Source organism: Zonotrichia leucophrys, chromosome 1 (genome assembly GCF_028769735.1).
Source record: "Zonotrichia leucophrys gambelii isolate GWCS_2022_RI chromosome 1, RI_Zleu_2.0, whole genome shotgun sequence".
NCBI classification, from domain to species: Eukaryota; Metazoa; Chordata; class Aves; order Passeriformes; family Passerellidae; genus Zonotrichia; species Zonotrichia leucophrys.
In genome coordinates this window covers 83,035,648-83,053,408 of record NC_088169.1, presented here as the reverse complement: position 1 = coordinate 83,053,408, position 17,761 = coordinate 83,035,648, and the positions used below count along the sequence as shown (strand labels likewise).

General features: G+C 36.8%; 1 protein-coding gene across 30 annotated transcripts in view; it reads left to right on the top strand.

Annotated features, from left to right (window-relative positions):
- DLG2 (discs large MAGUK scaffold protein 2) overlaps positions 1–17,761 on the top strand; it is a 990,031-nt gene that overhangs the window by 754,331 nt on the left and 217,939 nt on the right. For 28 of the 30 annotated variants that reach the window (XM_064719541.1, XM_064719525.1, XM_064719532.1 and 25 more), the window contains 2 exons: positions 7,195–7,263; positions 17,440–17,596. In XM_064719541.1, coding sequence (XP_064575611.1) covers positions 7,195–7,263; positions 17,440–17,596 — 226 coding nt within the window. The remainder of the gene's footprint in view (positions 1–7,194; positions 7,264–17,439; positions 17,597–17,761) is intronic. The other 2 variants (XM_064719576.1, XM_064719567.1) reach the window with 1 other exon arrangement.

Here is a 17,761-nt window from a genome sequence, read left to right as displayed (position 1 = left end):
TTTAATGAGACACGTCTGCGGAAGCTGAATGTACTCCTTCGCTGTAATTCACTGCAATGCACACATGAAGGTTATTAAGCACAGATAACATTAGCTTGGTCTTATACAATATTAAACTTAAGTTTCTGTACCATTTTTTTATTATATAATGATACAGAATCTCATAACATATAGAAATGTTTAATAATGGCATGGTATGTCCCCTCATGACAGTATTTAATTGCTGTTTTAAATCACTTTAATTTCCATATAATTTATCTTAAATTAGTAAAATTTAGTGCAATGACTCCAGCATAAGAAGAATTTTATGTGCTTGTTTTTCATTGGATTGAGAGGGATAGAAACTTTGCAAATTAGTTTAGTGGGTAGATGTTATTTTAAATCTATCATTATGCTTATTTATCTGTGATTTCCCTACCCTTTAAAAAACAAGTGATGTAGTACAAAAGTCCTGTGTTTTTCAAGTGTCATCTTAAGTGTAAAAAAGGTTCATTTTTGTTAAGGACAAAATTGCTCTGACAGAGCACTATACTCCCTTTTTTGGATCCTGGATTGGAATTGAGAGTCTCTGATTCTTGGAGGGAGATCTCAATGGTCTTTTAAGTGGAATTCCTAACTTTAGATGAACTTCTGTGGACTGTGGTAGAAAAGTACATGAAAATGTGAGGTTTTCCAGATTTTTCAAGTATCTGCTTACCCATTTGTTTTCTTATACTCTTATTGAGTAAATATCTCCCACAAAATTTCATTTTGACAAAAATGGATTTCCTTCAGTTTTGTTGACAGTAATTAAACAAGTAATCTAAAAATTCTGGTCTTAACACTTTCTGAGACTCAGGGCTAGCTGCCTGTTAGCACTTTTGGGAATAATTTATTAGTTTACAATATTTCGAAATTTATTATGTTTTCACAGACTATAGAATGGAGCTTTTCCTTTAGACAATAGAAGTGGTTTTCTTACTGGAAAACTTACCCTATGATTTCTTTCTTCCTCTTCTGCCTTCCCCCCACAATGGTACTCTGTACTACATGTCTGATGTGCCATTTGGTATTTTTGGATTGCAAATCTTATATGATTCTTCCTATTATATCTATATGAATTTTCCTAAAAATGCTGAGCTTGATTTCCATCAAAGTTTTGCCAAAGTTCCTTAAATGTGGACCCATTTTTCAAGTCCTTCCTAATGCCCTTTGACATTTGCTTAAACTGCAGAGGAAGTTTGGTGCACACACTTTAGTTCTTACTTGCCTGGAGATCTAATAAGGTTTGAGTGCAGTAATGTGTTTCATTATAAAGCAATACACAGCTCTAGAAATCCATCAGAAGTGGGGTTTATGGTGAGTGCTGGGTGTTGCAGCTGCCACAGAGCAGCTACTGATGGGAACTGTGCTACATGCTCCCTGTGAAAGAATATATGTATGTGTGAATTCTTGCTTTCTAGGGAGAGATCAATCACCATCACTGGCAAAGCAGGCTCAACGCAGTGAAAGTAATTCAATTAAATCAGAGTAGGGTAGTGAGAAACAAAACCAAACCTTAAAACACCTTCCCCCAACCTTTCTCTTCCTTCTGGACTCAGCTTCACTCCTGCTTTCTGTACCTGCTTTCCCTGAGCAGTATGGGGTGACAGTGAGTGGGGGTTGTGTGAGTTCATTACAATTTGTGTCTGCAGCTTTAAAAGCCCTAGTGCTGGGGAGCGCCAGGAGTGACAGTAACAGGAAATGAGCTACAACACTTGAGTGAATGGCAGAAATCATTAGTGATCTGGGAGTGCATAAGCATCATGCCAAAGAGTAGGAAGGAGGGGGACAGCTGAGGAACTGACTCCATGAGGAGCTGCAAACTGTGTTGGGTGTGGTACCAGGTACCAGGAGCTGTAGGTAACTGGGAGGCCATGCGGACGGACTGCCTCAGCAAGTTTCCTGCAAGTTCTGAACAAATGTTCCCTGTTTAAATTCATTAAAATAGCACTATCTCCTCTTCCACAGCTGTAATTAGAGACAAAATCAGGTGTTATGTTCATGGATCATTTCCATCCAATACTGCTTAAGTAACTCAGAGTGTTGGATTTTTGTTCTTCTGCCGTTATCCCTTTTTTCTCCTATGTTTTTTCACTTCTAAGTATTTTACCGTGTAAAGCTCAGTCCTCAGCTGGTATAATTTTCAAACTAACTTCATCAGGGAGGACTTCAGCTCCCAGGAGGAGCTTTATAATTTCTCATAATCATTACAGTATCATTAATAATAATGACAGGAAAAATAACAACAGGAGTAGTATAACTGAGGCTGATAGGAAGACTTAAGCTTACTTTTTTAACAGTAATAAAATCTTGGAATTCTGTGGAGAATTAGGCACCCCATTTCTAAAAACCCAAAAGTTTGTCCAAAATATGAAGATATGAACAAGGAACACAATCACTTAAAATTGGATTAGGTTTTCTCTGACAGTTTTCATTCACTATCCCTAATTTACTCAATGCTGAGTTCTTCACAATACTTTAAGTCTGTGTTTACTCTACATGTGGGACTCTTTGAAAATATGTCCTCTCCACTCTACTCCTTTAAACAGCATTTCTAATTACTTTCAGTTCCCCCCACATCATTCTAAACCAGTTCTGCTGTTTTAAATACTCTTATATAATCTTGTATCTTAAGCTGAAATAACAAATCCTCTCAAAAAAAGTAAGATTTTTATATTTTAAAGGTAATCATTATCTCCTGCAATTACCTCAGCCATAAGGAAGTAGATTTGAAGTCAGTGGCTGCTTCACCACTTTGAAGATCAGGTACCTGACTTACAACCACTTACAAAGGTGGATAATTAGCTCTGTTCCAGGAGCTGAAGCATTCCTCTGAGTCACAGCTCCACCTTGCATTCTTCCTTATTGCTAAATGATGCTAGTTTAGGGCTGCAGTAACTCACATACTCAAGTCACAGAATGTGGCTAACCACTTATTTGTGAGCACTGTTTAGGGAAGGGAGGCAGGGAGGAAGGAATGAGTTAGCAACCTTTTTTGCTTTAGTTGTGCAAGTGAAGTAACCTCAGAGAACCTGAACGGGGATGTGGTGTGGGCTTATTCTACATATTTGTAGGCAGAGTGACAGCCTAATCCTTCATTTTGTTCCTTTTCTGTTTTCCAATGAGTAGCTATTTGGCCTAGCAATGCTATTTGTACAATAGATGTACAGATGCCATTTTAAAAATTGAGTTATGTTGCTAAAATCCTCACTGCATGTGCCTGTGCATGAAAACAGCTCTACATCTCATGTCTGGCTTTGTTACCTGAGGGTGATCTGGACGTAGCAGGGTTGAATGTCCTATTCCCTGAAGTTTCCTATTTGCCTCTGATGGGAGACTGGTTAGTTTGACACTTCTAATATGGGTCAGTAACTGTCAGTACTGGATATCATCAAACCGTTTGGAGCGGAGATTAAATTAATGCCAAAAAAAAGCAATCTCTGGTTTTCTAATTAATCCCACGGGAGTGCAAAAACTCATTTAAGTTAGGAGTTTAGCTGTTGGCAGCATCAGGAAAAGCTGGTTTCACTTCACTGAGCTGAATTAAAACTCCACATTAATGGAATTAAAGCATGTTGCCTTCCTAAACTCTTACATCCATCAAATCAAAAGCTTAGAAGCTTTCTAAACTACTGCAGTGCTACCTTCAATCCTTGACATAAGAAACTACATGCTGAGAATACATCATAAAAACAAACAGAGCATTCCCTTCACTGGTCTCCAGTGGAATTTTTTAATATTGCATTTATCACTCTTTTTTTGTTTTAGTATTGTGAATGACAAAGAATAACTCAGGGCTCTAGTTTTGGGTTTGGTTTTGTTGTTTGTTTTGGATTTCTTTTTTTCTGGCAGAGAACATATTGATAGACAAATGGAGTTTGTGTATTTTTCTTCTGTGTGGCAGTTTCAGAATTGGGAGCTGAAGAATGGCTGCTCCAGAGCCATTATTCAGACTAGTCTCTACCCAGCCTGTGCCATGGCTGCTTTGCTGCATCTTTATGAGAAGTTGCAGTTCAATTGATTTAGGAAGCAAATAACTTCAATGCTGTCAGTTTTGACTTGTCAAAATAAAGATACATGAAAACAAAAGAGTTCCTAAATCAGGGCTGTAGCAAGTAGAGGACAGCTGTTCTTTGTTGATAGAGGTTGAAGGTTGAGAGAGGAAAGCTAATGATTTTTTCAAGTGCTCTCTTTGTAAAGACAATGTGTCTAGGTTTTATCTAAAAAAAAAGAGAAGAGGAGAGATTTTGGATTGTAACAACCTTATTTCTTCTACTGTCAATGCAGTAGGCAGGCTTTAGGATTAATTGATTTGAGCGTCATGCAGCCTGATCCCTTAATGATGGTTTGTCCATATTTTTGCATTAGAGAAGTTTAAAACACAATAAATATTGCCCTGACGTGATTGTTTTATCTCAGATAGGTGTTTCACTGGTGTATTGTGTATCAGTGAAATTGTCATTTGGGAAGGGAAGGCGGTGGTTCATCTGACCCCTGAGGGGAAAGAAGGGTTTATGATGCTGCCTCCAGTTTCAGCATCACCCACACAGCAAAAGTGCCTTCAGAGCTTTCTTGGCCCAGAACAGAATTAAAGCTGAGCAGACTGGCTACTCACCTTTTTGTTTATGTAATATTTACTGATATGATTATTTGCATAATAAACATTTTTAAAAATAGGTGAACACCAGGCTGCTCTATTTTTATTACTTAATGAAGCCATGAAATAGTTCACCTTGCCTCAGAAATGAGTTTAAAACAAAAAGCAATTTAAACCCATTAAAAAGAGAGGTTGGATTCTTTGCTCCCAGTTTTGCACCTTATTATTAATTTACAATCTCATTCTTTGTTCCTTCGCTCTTATGAATTGTCTTACAAGAACAGTATATCCCCCTTGTCTCAATGAACTAAAATAAAATGGATTTAAGTTAAAATTGGTCTTTTACAGGATGTAAAATTCTTCAGGGAAAATCCATCTTGTGTGGCTATAGTACTGGACTGTATATTTAAATATTGTTACTTTATATTATTAAAATTAGTAGGAGGAGGTATTAAAAGTAGGAGGAGGTATTAAAATTAATTAGGAGGAGGTATAATGTTAGAGAAATGGTAGCAGTTTTATAAACCTAATTGTCAAACTCTGAACATTTTGATCTGTCAGTTTAAAACTGCTGCTTACAAATCTCAATAGGGATATGTTTAGGCATTCATCACAGAAAGTGTTGGTAGCAGAAAGCTTTATTTCTTCTGTGCTGCAAAATACATGGCAAGTGCACAAGTGTATTAAGCATGTGATAAAATCAGCTTCTTTCTGCTGGTTCCATCAGTCTGATAGAATTCACCAGGAGACTTTCTTTTCAATAAGTCAGGAATCAAATCAGACTATTATTCTGTCTCCAATAGCAACTTGTGTCAAGCAATGATTAAATCGCATTTTAGACTTTAAGGTGTCATTATATTCACAATGATACCTTAGAAGGCACAAGTTTCTATCTAGCATCAAACTTGATTTTTATAATTATTTAAAATAAAATTAGTTTTCTTATCATCAGTTCTGAACTATTTTCATGAAAGAAGGTGAGGGCTCATTTGAATACTGTGTCATAAATCTCTAGGAATGGAAAAGGTTTCTAATGGTTGGAATATTGGAATATCTATTGAGATAGATGAGCCCCTCACTTGGCAGGAGTGGCGTGTAAAGTTCCTTGTACATGCAAACCAAATGTGAAATTTTAACCAATATTCATATAATATTCTGCAATGTTTGTCCCACTCAGCTGTTTTGTTCGTACCATGATCCCACAAACTTATAATTCCTAAGTTTGCTATAAAACAGATAAGAAGCTCTGCAGCTCTTCTTACAAGGGGAATATACTTTTCCACAAACCTTCTGAAACGTTCTCAATAGGGATGAATACTTGTCACAAGGGAAGATACCAGGAAGCAGCAGGACTTGTTTGTCCAGTGACAGGCAGCACAACTCCATGGGCTGTAAAAAAAACAAAAAAACAAAAAAACAAAAAGGATCTTTTCTATCAGACAGCATTGACTATGTTACAGGATGAAATTCATGTAGAAGAGATGTGATGCTCACTAATGTCAAATGAAGTGCTTTTATTGAAAAGAAGATATGTTGCTTCTGAACAAGCAGCTTGAGATATATGCAAAGCTTCAAAGCAAGACAAAGTCTTCAGTTATTAGAATTAGTGATATAAAACTGACATAAAGGTTTCTTTTTATTGTGCACTTTGCATTATTAATACTGGGCCTCACTATGTGCTGTAGTCATTTAAACTAATCAGAAAATACACCCAGATGCTTCTACTTTTAATATCTTATTTAAACAGGATGTCTTGGGTAAGGAGTACAATGTATTATCAAAAAACTGCCTATGACTGATGCTCTGTTTTATCCATTTGTATTTACAATACTATTCTACCATAGTATAATACTGAAATTAGCACATACTGTGTATTTTTGACAGAATAATTGTTAGTCAGGTTTCTTAGTCATGTCAGTATAACATATGGGAAGCCGTTAGACCTCAAAAATCAGAATCAATCAAAAAGTTTTTTTTCAGAAAGTCTGTGGTTTGCTACAGAAAAAAATACCATGTTTTTTTTCCCAAATGTTGTGTCCTAGATTAATAAAAATCCATGTGGAAAGACTCAAGCTGCTTAAAATCTGATAGAGCTAGTGCTCAAGTTACATCAAGGTGCAACTCTAAGGAATGCATGTCCTCTTTTACTGAGAAACACTGAGAATTAAATTGATTACAGTATCATTTGCTGTTTTACCTTTTGCTCTAAAATTAAATTTGCATTGAATGTTTAGTATATTTACTGGAATAATTAGCATTTAAGTTATTTTAAATTACTAAACTCTGTGTGTGAATCTATATGTATTTAAAAAATGAGTGGGAAAGATAAGGGGGAGTTATCTTCATTTTCTGCTGTTAATGAGAAATGAAAGCTGAATTTAAACAAGAGAAATTGTACAGTTAAGCCCTTTTTGAACAGATGAGCACCACTGAGGTCAAAATGGTTTAGACACATGTAAAATAATCTGATTGTTGCATTTATTTTGGCATTAGCTAAACTGCTAGAGACAATAAGAGCAAGAGCAACTTCTATTTCTTTAACAAATGCTTTTCTTTATTCTTCCTTGGCCGTCCAGTCATTCCCAGCACAGCACTGCAACGCGTCCCCCCACAGTGAGCTTACAGCGGACCATTTCTGTGGAAGGGTAAGATGATTCTCTGTTGAAGCTGCTCTAGAGGTGTCAGGTACCCCTGAGCTACCCACACACACAGGGCTCCTCATTAGATGTGGTGTTTAAGTCTGTGAGATGAAGCAATGAGCTTTCAAATTAGTGCTGATCCTTTCTTGGTACTTACACTGGAAGGTTTGGTTTTCATGGGGATGAGAGTATCTGTCATGGAGATATATTGGATACATTTCTTCAATTCATCTCACTTGACTAGTATTAATATTTACTTGTGTTAGCTGTAAAATCTTCCCACATATCATGGAAAAGCCCAGTGAAGTCTTACTCTGTTTTCTTAATGTATGCATGACTTCTCTTTGACAAATCAGTGTTCAAAACTAAGGATGACGAAGTACTGATAGAAAATATTAGCCCTGTGCTGGTGAATATCTGTGTACATGAGTGTGTTAACTGAAGAACACAGCTCTGGGTGCATAGCTGCCTCAATTTTAACTAAGACAATAGTGTAAAATGCAAATAGTGCACAACTACAGATAATATTCTTGCATCTTTACAGTATTAGAAAGGCTCATATTTAACACAAGAACACAGATTTTGTTTGCACTGACTGGCATAGTCTAAAAAAATGTCAATTCTTTTTTATTCCCTCCCACAGAAATGTGGGCATGTGTAATAGAACTCTGCAGGCATGTGTAATAACCTATCATTGGCTGCTCTCTGTTCATATTTCAAAGCTTTTCTTTCTTGTGATAAAAGTGAGACTATAAAGCTTCCACAGAGGAAAGATGTCATCTTGTTGTCTTTTAGTTTCTGTTACAATTTGCTGTGGCACAGTCAGAAAATAAATTGGTCACTGTGTAAAATAATCCTGTCCTTAATGAAGTCTGAAGTAGTTTTCTCAAAAGTCCAAATTTTTAATTTCTTACCTAGATCTATGATTTTAAAATATGATGATTTAAAATATGTGAAACAGCTATGGTAATTAGTCATTGAAAATTAGATTGAATAATGGAATTATGCAGGAAAAGTGCATGTGGCTCAAGGGCTATCATCTGGAAGATAGTTCTATAAGTAAAGCCTTAATTGTCATCCAGCCATAATGCTTAAAACAGGACCAATTTTAAGGTAGATCAGGTTGCTCAGGGTCTTGTCCAGTGAACCTGTGACTATCAAAAACCTGGAGATTGCTCAGGTCCTGGACTAGCAGTCTCAGTGCTTAAACACCCTCCTTTAAAATTTCTTTTCTTCATCTCTCTAATCCAAAGAGAGAGTCATAATAAATTCCCCTGACTCTTCTTCAAATCATCTCATGAATAAATTGATGTTTGAAATAAAACTGAGCTTCAAGAAAATTTGGGTGGTAAAAAGGAGGGGGAGAAAAAATTAATTTGCTCAGTTGAGACATAAGGAAGGAAATTCTCTTATGATGTCTCTGGCTTGGTGTTCTGGACCAATTCAGGAATCATCCTGTAGCTTTAAACTCTTACTTAAATATGGAAATCAGTCCTTCTAAATGAATTTTTAGATAAATTGCAGAATCTGTACTGGCCACACAGACAACTTGCATATATTGTGTGTTACTCATTACAGAACAGAAGATCTGCAGTTGATGCCACAGGTCTCCTGTTGCTCAGGAGGTAGAAGATCAGCTTGTAATTATTACCAATCAACTTACACTGCATCATATTTCATTTCACATAGGAAAGTGGGACTGTTAGCCTATTCCACTGCTGAGCAGAGATGAGTAATCAGCTCAGCCCTAAATATTTCATTATGTTACAGCTCGATTTATTCTAATGTTTTTGTGGAGTCCATGCTGCTATGTTTACAGCTAATAGAATTTGAGGTCAAAACAAAGTTATTTTTCTCTTTTAGGAACTGTGTTCCTATCAGAAGGATCCTGTATTTAGGAGAATCACTAAATTGGTTTTGGGATGCACTTTTTAAACAGCTGCTTTACCTGCAAGGCATCCCTGTCACACGCTGACATTTGTACCCTGCATGCTGGCTCTCTCTGACTGACTGTGGAGTCACTGAAGTGACATAATTATTGGATCCTATGAATGAAAAATTAAATCTAGGAGGGTTAAAGAAATACAGAGAGAATTGCATTTGCTGGCATTTAGTCCTTTTCACCCTGTTGAAATATATTATAATAGAGCTGGCCAGAATAGATTTTTAAAGAATTTGAATAGCTTTTTTCAACGAGGTGATAGATGAACACATAAAACCATTTAATTTTTTAGTAGAGAGGGCTTTTGTGGACTTCATGTCCAGCAACAATATGAATGACCAGGTGGGAAACATAAAGACATCTTTAAAGATTTTTTTCCCAATATATTCAAGCCATATATTCTTCACAGTGCAATAACTGTACATGAGGTGTACAGATTTATTCTGTATATAAAGGCATGAACTTCAGAGGTCTTGGAGGTCTTCATTAGCAACTTCCCTAATGTTTTATTTTCATGGTTTAAAAACCAAGAAAACTGTAATGTTTTAATTTGAAAATATTGTTATTTTGAGTTTTTTGAAGTGATTTTAATGAACAATCTTAGCTGTGACTATCCAAAATATTGGTTGAAAACAGCCCTTGTGTTTTTTGAAATCCTGCCATACTAGCACACAAAGCTTTAATGTTAGTGATGTTTGACAGCTATTCTCTCTGCTTTTGGCATCCACACTAAAATGAATTTTGTATGCTACCAGCCAACTCTTAGAAACTGGGATTTCAACTTATTTGATCAAGTCTTTTTGACTTTGCAATGTGTCTGAGCATCTGAAATACATTTAAAAATATTTCTACATAAATAAACAGCATTTGAACCATGACTAAGGATAAGAATTTTTATTCTGAACAGGACAGATATTACAGAATGGTTTTAGTTTCAGAAGTGTCTTCTATAAAGTAATTTGAGATGCTTGCTCCTAGCAGACTGTGTATTGATATTTCCAGACATGGCTTAGAGGCACTGCTATTTTTAGGTGTTCTCTGAGCATTTGAATACTTCCTGTCTCTTGGTAATGCAATTCTGTTGCCTCTCACCAATTCCATCTCATCTAGCTTTGTTTACAAACTGTAAAGCTGGAGCATTCATGGTGAATAGAGCTATTGAATGCTGTAAGTAATAGCTTTTACAACAGTGGTTTCAGTATGGAACCAATAGTTTTTAAAAGCAAGATGCAAAGCAAACCTTTCTAGTATGGAGTTGTCTGTGCTGGGTATATAAGATGGTGCAGAGATTCAGTTTTCAGTATTTATTTTGTTTATTAGCATGTAAATAATATACCTCCTGGAACAGGGAAGAGAGATAAGTGATTATGTGAGACAAAGGATAAATGAACTATCAGACAGGAATAATCATATCCCTTATAGAGCTGAAGGATAGCTATATTGGCTGTCCTACATTATCTCTCTAAAAATCAATGAGATTTCTCAAACCCAGGAGGCAGACTACTGTGCATTTGAAGTAAATGTCAAGGTGTCATGGTAAAAATGCAGTCCAGTTTTTAAAATCAAAAAGATTATTCCTGTATGCCAATTCCATCTTGCTATCTGCAAGCAGAAAACTTGTCCTGGTGTGCAGGCTTTAATTTCTCTACAAAAGATAAAATGAAAGATTGCTAGAGTCCAGAGGTCTTCCTACAGAACAAAATCTCTTGCAAAATATAACCCAGTGCAATCACACATGCATCAGTCAGGTTGAAGCCTGGCCCCCAGTAGGTTCCCTTGTATTAAGGGAAAATTAGTGGCAATTTAGGCATGATGTTTGCATAATAAATGCATTAAAACTGTAGTCATTATTAAAGTTAGAACAAACCATTGCTTTTACATGATCAATGAACGAGAAATTCAAGGAATCCATAGTCAAATAAATCAACAAAATACTTTTTTCAAGCAGATAAGGTAACTTTAGTTACCCTAAATATCACAGGCAAAATGATATTTTACTATGTAATCTGATGAATGTACATCTTACTAAAGGCTGAGTGCTTAGTTGTTAGTATACCAATATTTGGTGAAATGAAGTAAGTCACTAATCAGTTAGAAGGCCAAAGCATTGTTTCAGTTTATGCAGGCAAAGTTACCCCTCTGGACTGTGATGGTCAATATGAAAGCAGCAGATAAGGGGAAGGCTTCCTTATTTTTTGTTATTTTCAACAATAATTGAAAGTAGGATGACACTGATTAAAGCCACTCTCAGGGATGAGACCTCACAGGGCCAGGTGTAACTCTGGTGTGTGCAGGTGCCACGAGGTGATGAAGGACTGAGAACTGAGAAAGGAAGGTCTGTAGCCCCCTACCACTGCCAGGTCCTGGTGCTTTGGTCACTGCAATAAAGGCACATGAGAGGGAGGGCCAGGGACGAAAAGCAAAGGGTGGAGATGTTTCACATCAAATTCACAGATTTTTCATTTGTGTGAAACAAGAATTGTAGAAGTAGGAAAGAAAATCTATACAAAGAAAGCTTGGTTCCACCAAAACTCAAAGCCTTTTACATAGGTGCATGTGAATATTTCAGGCCTTCAACCACTTAGAATTTCATATCATCTCTTGTTTGAGTAATCAGATTTTAAACCATCACACATTGGCACATACTCTGTCCCTCCAATCTTCTTGTGTTCAATGCTGTGAAGAATGAGCAATCTGTTTGAATCACCTTTTTTTTAGGTTCTTCCAGTATGAGTGTCCTTTGGTTGCCAAAAATAAATACACAGGTATTTATCAGAATTTTTTGAAGCGTGAGAGGAAAACTGGAATTATTTTTGTGAAAATGAAATGGCTTGATTTGCCAAATGAATCTAGTGTAACTCAGTGCTCACACTGTGGATTGTTAGAAGCCAAACATATTTATACTGCTTAGGAGCAGGGGCCTTGCTGCCTTAGATTTGGTGTGGGTTCTTTCAGAGAATCACAGAATGGCTTGGGTTGGAAGGGACTTTAAAGATCATCAGGTTCAAACCCCACCCCATCTTCCACTAGGCCAGGTTGCTCAAATGCCCATTCAGCCTGGCCTTGAACACTTGCAGGGGCTGGGTATCCACAGCTTCTCTGGGCAACCTGTGCCAGTGCCTCCCCAGCCTCACAGTAGATATAGTCCTGTTAGTATTTAATCTGAATCCACCCTGTTTCAGTTTAAAGCCATTTCCTGTTGTCCTATCCCCTGTGTGCTCTTCTCCTTGATATACTGATGTGACTTCACCCAAATAATACAACTTCAACTTCACCTCCTGCTGTTTGCTCATTCAAATAGCTGGGATGGGTTTTCTTGCACTATGTAAGAGTATAAAGGTTGTGGGCCCTGACTTGTATATTGATGCTACCCTAAAGCAAACAATAAGATAAATATTCTTCTAGGCTTTCTATGATCTGTTACTATAACACCAAAGCAACAAAGACTTTATGTATGCTTTCAACATCTTTGTGAAGAAAATGGCAGTTTGGGGGAAGGAGGAAAGGCAAAAAACCAACAATAACAACAAAAAGAAAAAAGATTTTAGAAGCCATAACAACAAAAAAACTGCAGCCAAATCAAGATCAAAGCCATATTTCTAAAGCCTCTGCAGATTTGAGACACCTCATCGATTGTATAAAACTGAAGAAATCCGTAGGGTCTGATGTTTGAAAGCACCCAGTGTTGCTTAAAATTTCTGTAGGTATTTCAAAAAGCACAAAACGTGTCAGCACTCCAATTTTATAGATGGTACAAAAGAAACAGAAAGACAGAGCCGTGTCAATTGAGATGAATACTAAAACTGACTCTTTTCTTTAATGTTGCCAGCAGCACAAAAAAATCAATTTAATCATGGATTTTCTTTCATTTAATTATTATAAGAATTGCTTGTTTTTAGAAAGCACTTCCCCATCATTTATCAGTCCAGTTTTAATCTCTTAAATTAGATCTATAATTACTATGGATTCCACTCTATAGAAGAATGATAGTAATAGTCACATTTTTTCTCTTGTCATTTTCTGTTTGTTAAAAGTAAACTGATCAAACCAAATAGTGATCAAATTAAACATGCATAAACCAAACAAACCTGCTAAGTAGAGAAATGCTGCACTATGATTTGGTTTTGGTCACTGCATTTTTATGACAGAAGACATTTTCTTAGGTGTTGACATTTTGTTATTACTTATTGTTTTCAAATATTAATTTAGTAATCCTTTGCTCTTACATCAGGCCTGCAGTTTATAATGTGATTTACAGAATCTGATCTGATGCATTCCCCAAAGCAAGTAACCAAGTCCATCCAAATTGATTGTGCCATTGATTTCTCAGCCTGTAAATTTGTGTGGATTGCAGCACTTTATTTGCTTCTTTACTCCTGGATCTATTAATGTAAATCTTCCTTTCTTTCCCTACCTTTTTATTTCCTTCCCTGATCTCCTTTACAGAGGCACTGCTTCCCTTTATTCTGATTTCTCTCTTCCTTCCTTTTTTCTTTCCTTTTTTCCCTTCTCTTTTTTTTCCCTCCCTTCTGCTGCCTTCTGTCAGTCCAGGAATGTTTTCATCTCACACTCCTTTCTAATTTCTGCTTGATTTCCCCCGCTGCTCTGCTCTGTTTGTATGTGGTACAGAGCTGCAGGAGGGTATAAAACATGCACACACCAAATTAAAGTGCTAGTATGCTTCGTTAGCACCTACAAAGTTACCTTCAGCTGTATTTATCACAGAAGAAATTGTAAATGGGATAAATAGTTAAAGCTGGAGGCTGAAACATGAATTTCAGAAACACTGTATGTCAGACTGCTCCCTTTTCCAGGGTGGCTATAGAGTGCCATCTATTGTATCCAAATGAAACATCTTCACAGAACAAGCTGAGCTGGAAGGGACCCAGAAGGATCAGTGAATCCAGCTCCTGGCCCTGCAGAGGACATCCCCAAGAGTCACACCATGTGCCTGAGATCGTTGTCCAAATGCTCCTTGAGCTCTGTCAGGCTGGTGCTGTGACCACTTCCCTGGGAAGCCTGTTCAGTGCCCAACCACCCCCATCTTAAAATAAGTTCTGCCTTAGTTGCTGTTTTCTGCAGGCAGCTAGATATTCTGAGTGCATTAACTACAAGCAAGCATCATTCACGTTTGAGTTACTTTTCTTTCAGTTCCCAACTCTCCCATCATCATGTCATCTTTAAGTGTTTGATTCCATCACCTCCTTTACAGCATTTATCTGCTTTTTGTCTTGAGTTCTCTCATGTGTACTGGAACTACATTAATAATGATTTTTCACAGAGGCAAAGGAATTTTTCCTATTGTTGTTTCCCACATATTCAAGAAAAATTGAAACAGCTGTTCTTAGACCCCCTTAAATATCATCAAGGGTTGACTGTAACTTTTATACCAGGTGATTAAATATGTAACATCCTCATCTTCAGCTTAGACATTTCAGTGAGTCTTGATAAAGCATTGGCAGGTAACTGACTGTTGCATCACTTTTAAAAGATCACTTGGGCAATGGCTAGTATTGTAGTTGGTTTCCTTAATAAATACTTGTCCTACTTCATAAATTTTATATGAACATTTTTACCATCATTAGGCCTTTTCTTCATTGTCATTCTAAGTATACTATGCAAATGCACATTTTTAAAACATATTTATTATGTTAAGGTGAATTGGCATGTACATTCTACTTCCTATAGCTTTTGTAGTATAGTAAGGGCTAAAGGTTATTTTTATAATGACAACAGCACTTAGGTGTTCTTGAGTCCACATTTCAGATTCTGCAGGGTACTCAGATATGAAAGAAAAACAAAGACATGCTAAGGATGGTCAGCCTCTATTCAGCCAAATCTGAGTCATGATCAAAATGATCTGATTAGGTGAAAGAGCAGGGGCAGAAACCCACTGCATTCTAATCACAGCTTCTGACATTTTACCCTTATTGTCTGAACTTCCTCTGAACATAATCATCCAAGAGCAGAATGTGAATTTTGCTGTCAAAAGGCCAACATTATAAAACAGCACTGGCAGCACTTTAGGCATAAATCTGCTGACTTGATCAGAGACAGGGATTAATAACTGGGCCAACATTTTGTTGAGCTGCACAGCTTACTATTCAGTAGATACCCAGTTGTATTGACCTAGTTTTGTCCATGGCCCTGCCTTTCAACTAATTTGATCCAAGCTGCCTGTCATATGTGAAAGTACTCGTTTTTATTTTGAACAAGATCTCTTCTGATTTCTCACCAGCAGAGCATGCAAATATATTGGTTTGACTTTGCTGCCTCTTTTTCCTCAATATTCTGGTAAATAATAAATGGCAGCTGCTCAACTCTTGCAAAGTATTTCTGATGAGTAGGGCTTGAAGATGACAAGTGTCACTGTATCATTTTGTGGATGAGGAAACTGAAGCTGGGAGAACAAACGAATTGCCAAGAACGCTCAGCAGTGCATGGGCTAAGCGGAGAAGAGAAATCATGCTTTCAGTTCACTGTCCTAGTTCTGCTCCAACCCCCAGGCCACACTTCTAATTAAAAACCTGTTTAGACTTCTTAGATTCTCGATTGCATTATGTCTACTCTGCACATATTTAGCAAGGTGTTAAAGGAGGTGCTACAAGGCAAATCAACCGCAGTGATGCAAAAAAACCCCTCTACCTTTATCTTCTGATTCTTAAAAATACTTCAAAAATACACAAATTCAATACAATATATCTTTTGCTCACAGCTGTATTTTTAACTGTTTTCTGACTTTACAACATTATGAATGTCAAGGGATGAAGGACCATATGGAGTAGGACTAATACGTTGCTTTAGTCTTCTCTTTCAAATATATGAAACTTCTATTTCAGAAAACTGAGATGTTACTTTAACATCATAATCAAGCTGGGGATACCACTTGAATTTTAGCACTGGGCAAAGATTAACAGCTGCCTGTGATTTCAGAAGTATCATGTCAAGATAAAGTCTCCATGTGTCCATAAGATTAAACTTGTATCAAATAAGGCATTGCTCAATTTAATCACTTCTCTTCCTTTTTTCTCTGTTCTTTAAAATCAAAACGGAAATGAAAGATCCATTTGTGTGATGCAGAATGGTGCTATAATATGGAGGAAATATTGAATCTTTTCAACAAGAAGCATTCTGTAGAATGTGTGATTTTGTTGCTGGCAGCTTTTTTTTTGTAAACTTAAAGAATGAGTAGAGCATCTTATTTCTCTGGGAGGAGTCACAGATACCTATATGTATGTTTGGAAGACTTGCAGGGCTAGACTTAAAATTTATACATCATAATTGAACAGCATTTAGACTTTTTCTGAAAATTAAATTTTAGTGGGATTTGAAATGGGGTAAGTACCAATAAACATGGAGTGTGTGTATGTATATGTGGTTGTGTGTGCTTGTGTATCCGAGGGAGAACCAGCTCTGAGGCCTCGTATGTAGAGACTGGGAACAAAAATATTTGGGACCCTCTCTCAAGGATGCTACCTTGGTTGCTTAGTAAAGTTATCTATTTCTGGAAATAAGTATTCCCATCAGTAAATTGCATGTTATGTTTACATCCTTTGGGTCATATTTTCAATTTACAGATGAAAAGAGCTGTGTGAGATATACCTTTTATTATTTATTGATTTCTATCATAATTAATAGTTTTTAAAAAGCATGGAAAAAGCAGGTACCCCTTGGGCTGGTTCAGTGATAAAGCTGCAATGTGACTTAAAAATGCAAGATCCCGATAGTGTCAAACCAAAGTTTTTAATGAGATTCTGCTGAATTAGCTTGATCATGTAAATGTTATTTGCTCCAAATCTGTCAGGATCACAGCTGCCATTGCTTTTCTTGGAGTTGTAAGTTTTTTCTTTGTTCATTTGTTGCAAAAGCAAGACTAGAATTTAAAATAAAAAAGTTCTATATAAAGATTGGATATCTGGATATGTAACATTGCTATAAATTAGATTATTATATACATCAGTGTTTTTCCTTTTAATAAATTTGTCACTTAAAATAGTGAAGATGACTCCAATGGGGTGAAATTAATAGAGATGTTTCAATTCAACCATGAGGGAAAAAAATTAATGCTGGTTGATTCCTACCTTACTGTTCACCTGTTAACAGCTTGGTCATCTGTTATGTGGTTTCTTTAGACGATAGCAGGACATTGTGTCTTAGGCAAAATATAGTATGCTTACGATGCTATGAAAAATGCATATGCAGTAAGAGTGCCTAAACATTATGATTTTGTTTCTGTACAGAGAGCCTCGAAAAATCATCCTGCACAAGGGCTCCACAGGACTTGGTTTCAACATTGTGGGAGGTGAAGACGGGGAAGGCATTTTCGTGTCTTTCATCCTCGCAGGTGGGCCAGCGGATCTCAGCGGAGAGCTGCAGCGAGGAGATCAGATCTTGTCTGTAAGTGTTCTCTTGGGCTGGCCTCACCAGCTCCTGCATCTTGTTCTTTGGCTGTGCTGCAAGGGGCACACAAAGAAATTTTTCTCGTTTCCATGTTGTAAAATTTGAGCTGCAAACAGTTTATTCCTGAATATTTTGGTTATTTTGCATTTGGGTTTTAGAGCA